The sequence below is a fragment of the Silene latifolia genome, chromosome 1 (assembly GCF_048544455.1).
Source record: "Silene latifolia isolate original U9 population chromosome 1, ASM4854445v1, whole genome shotgun sequence".
Taxonomy (NCBI): domain Eukaryota; kingdom Viridiplantae; phylum Streptophyta; class Magnoliopsida; order Caryophyllales; family Caryophyllaceae; genus Silene; species Silene latifolia.
The window spans coordinates 92,528,826-92,531,576 of NC_133526.1; the positions used below are offsets into that span (position 1 = coordinate 92,528,826).

The 2,751-nt window shown below is 38.7% G+C and overlaps 1 protein-coding gene across 1 annotated transcript; it reads left to right on the forward strand.

Annotated features, from left to right (window-relative positions):
* Window positions 1–1,787, forward strand: LOC141650879 (uncharacterized). Its single transcript, XM_074458694.1, has 4 exons — window positions 1–708; window positions 826–1,065; window positions 1,170–1,474; window positions 1,640–1,787. Exons 1-4 carry the CDS (start codon window positions 1–3, stop codon window positions 1,785–1,787), a joined length of 1,401 nt encoding a protein of 466 aa, XP_074314795.1.
* The last annotated feature ends 964 nt before the right edge of the window (window positions 1,788–2,751 follow it).

The window sequence follows — 2,751 nt, forward strand, 5'->3', positions numbered from 1 at the left end:
ATGGATAACATTGGTAGTTGGAATGTGAGGGGTATGAATAAGCTTACTAAGCAATTAGAAATTAAGAGGTTCCTTTATAATAATAATGTAGGCTTATTTGGTTTGGTTGAGCATAAAATAAAGGATCTTGATTGCTCTAAGGTCTTAAATAACCTTGGTCAACACTGGAATGGGGTTAGCAACATTCAGTGTCATCCAGGAGGTAGAATTATTCTAATTTGGATTGAACAATGTTTCACTGTCAATATTATTGCAATGTCTGATCAGCTTATATCTGCTAATGTTAAAGAAGTTTCTAGTGGTAATGAATTTATGTTCACTGTGGTTTATGGCTCTAATGATGAGGAGGAACGTCTTACTTTATGGAATGATCTCAAGCATATCAAGGATTCTTGGGGTGGGCCTTGGTGCATCTGTGGAGACTTTAACAATCTCCTTGATTTTAATGAGAGACTGGGTAGGCCTGTTCATTGGAGTGATATCACTGAGTTTAGGGAATGTGTGGACTATTGTGAGGTAGTAGATATCAAAGCTCAAGGGGCCTTTTTCACCTGGAATAACAAGCAAGAATCTGGTTCTAGAGTTTACTCAAGACTAGACAGATTCATGATTAATGGAGACTGGTTACAGCTCTATCCTGAAGCTTATACCTATTTTTTACCTGAAGGTCTTTTTGACGACAACCCTTGTTTGTGTTATGGAAGAGTTGTTAGGCAAAGAAGACCCCACTTTAGATATTTTAACATGTAGGGCCAGAATTCTCATTTTAAAGATCTTGTCAAGCACTATTGGAGCAAGAAGATTTCTGGCTCCTGGATGTATCAGGTGGTTAACAAATTAAGGAACCTGAAACAACCACTGAAGGAGCTTAATAGGAACAGGTTTTCTGATATAGAGAAGGTTGTAGGGGTTGCAAAATTTACTCTTTACAATATTCAATGCCAACTCCAAGGGGACCCTACTAATACCAGTTTGATGAATGCTGAAGCTTCTGCAGCTGATACTTACAGGGGACTAGCTAAAGCTCACTTTAGTTTCCTTAGTCAAAAATCTAAAGTGGATTGGGTTAGTGAAGGAGATGAAAACACTAGGTATTTTCACAACCAAATTCGGTCCAGACAGATTAAAACAAAATCCTGCAAATCAAAGATATGACTGGTAATTTACAGTCTGACCCCAATGATATAGAGCAAGCTTTCTTATCTTATTATGTGGACCTTCTGGGGACCAAGGCTCCTACAATTCCTGTTCACTCAGCCACTGTCAAGCTGGGGCCTGTGATTACTGATGATCTTAAACTTTTACTCCTGAAGCCTATTACTAAGGATGAGATTAAAGCTACCATGTTTTCTATCCCTGCTGCAAAATCCCCTGGGCCTGATGGTTTTACAAGCCATTTCTATAAGGATTCCTGGGATATCATTGGTAATGATGTTGTTGGAGCTATTAAGGATTTCCTTACTAGTGGGAAAATGTTAAAACAAATCAACACTACTACCTTGACCCTCATTACCAAAGTTAAAAATCTTACCTCTGTCCTTGAATATAGACCCATTGCTTGTTGAAACACCTTATATAAATGTATTGCAAAAATCCTTTGTGCTAGATTAAATGAGGTTTTGCCTATTATCATTAATAGGAGTCAAGGTGGGTTCATAAGGGGAAGGAATATTGTTGAGAATGTGCTCATTTGTCAGGACCTTATTAGATTGTATAATAGGAAAACTGCTTCCCCCAGGTGCATCATCAAAATTGATCTGAGGAAAGCTGATGACACTGTTGAGTGAGATTTTTTACACCAAATTCTCAAGGCTTTGAATTTCCCTCCTCAATTCATTCATCTCATAATGGCTTGTGTTTCTACCCCCTCTTATACTCTTAATGTCAATGGGAATTCTTTTGGTTTCTACCAGGGCAAAAGAGGCTTAAGGCAGGGAGACCCTTTGTCACCTTTGCTCTTTACTCTTTGCATGGAATACCTTTCTAGAATCCTCTCTGTTGTGGCTCAGCAAGCTTCTTTCAGATTCCATCCTATGTGTGGCAGTTTGAAGCTTAATCATCTTTTATTTGCGGATGACCTCCTCTTGTTTTGCAAAGGTACTGCTTCTTCTATTATGTGGCTACTTAGGGGGTTTTCTACCTTCTCCTCTGCTTCTGGCCTGTGTTTGAATCGTGATAAGACTAATATTTATTTTAATGGGGTCAAGAGAGGTCTTATTGATGAGATTGTTGCTATTTCTGGGTTCAAAGTTGGTACCTTGCCTTTTAAATACTTAGGTATTCCAATTTCATCTAAGAAGATTTCAAAGTTTGATGCTCACATTCTCATTGAAAGGATTGTTAGTAGGATTAGGTCCTTAGGAGCTAGACAGCTCTCTTATGCTGGTATAATGGTGCTTGTTCAGGCTATACTGTCCACTATACATTCCTATTGGGCCTCAATCTTTCTTCTCCCTTCTTGTTTCATGAACAAAGTTGAAGCTATATGTAGGAATTTTATTTGGGGAGGAAAAGATGCTTATCTCAGAGCCCCTAATGTAGCCTGGGCAAAGTGTTGTACTCCAAAAGAGGAAGGGGGTTTGGGCCTTAAGAATGCAAAGATCTGGAATAGAGCTGTTCTTGGAAAATATACCAGTTGGTTGGCTACTAAGAAGGACCATCTTTGGGTTAAATGGGTTAATCATGTCTATATGAAAGGGTGTGCATGGACTGACTATTCTACTCCTTTAGACTGCAGTTGGACTTGGAAGA

Bases quoted from the DNA above. Each gene is read 5' to 3' on its own strand.
- LOC141650879 (XM_074458694.1), top strand. From the start codon at position 1: ATGGATAACATTGGTAGTTGGAATGTGAGGGGTATGAATAAGCTTACT. The intron at 1,066-1,169 runs GTTAGTGAAGGA...GGTAATTTACAG, and splicing joins AAAAATCTAAAGTGGATTGG to TCTGACCCCAATGATATAGA. The intron at 1,475-1,639 runs GTTAAAACAAAT...TATCATTAATAG, and splicing joins TTCCTTACTAGTGGGAAAAT to GAGTCAAGGTGGGTTCATAA.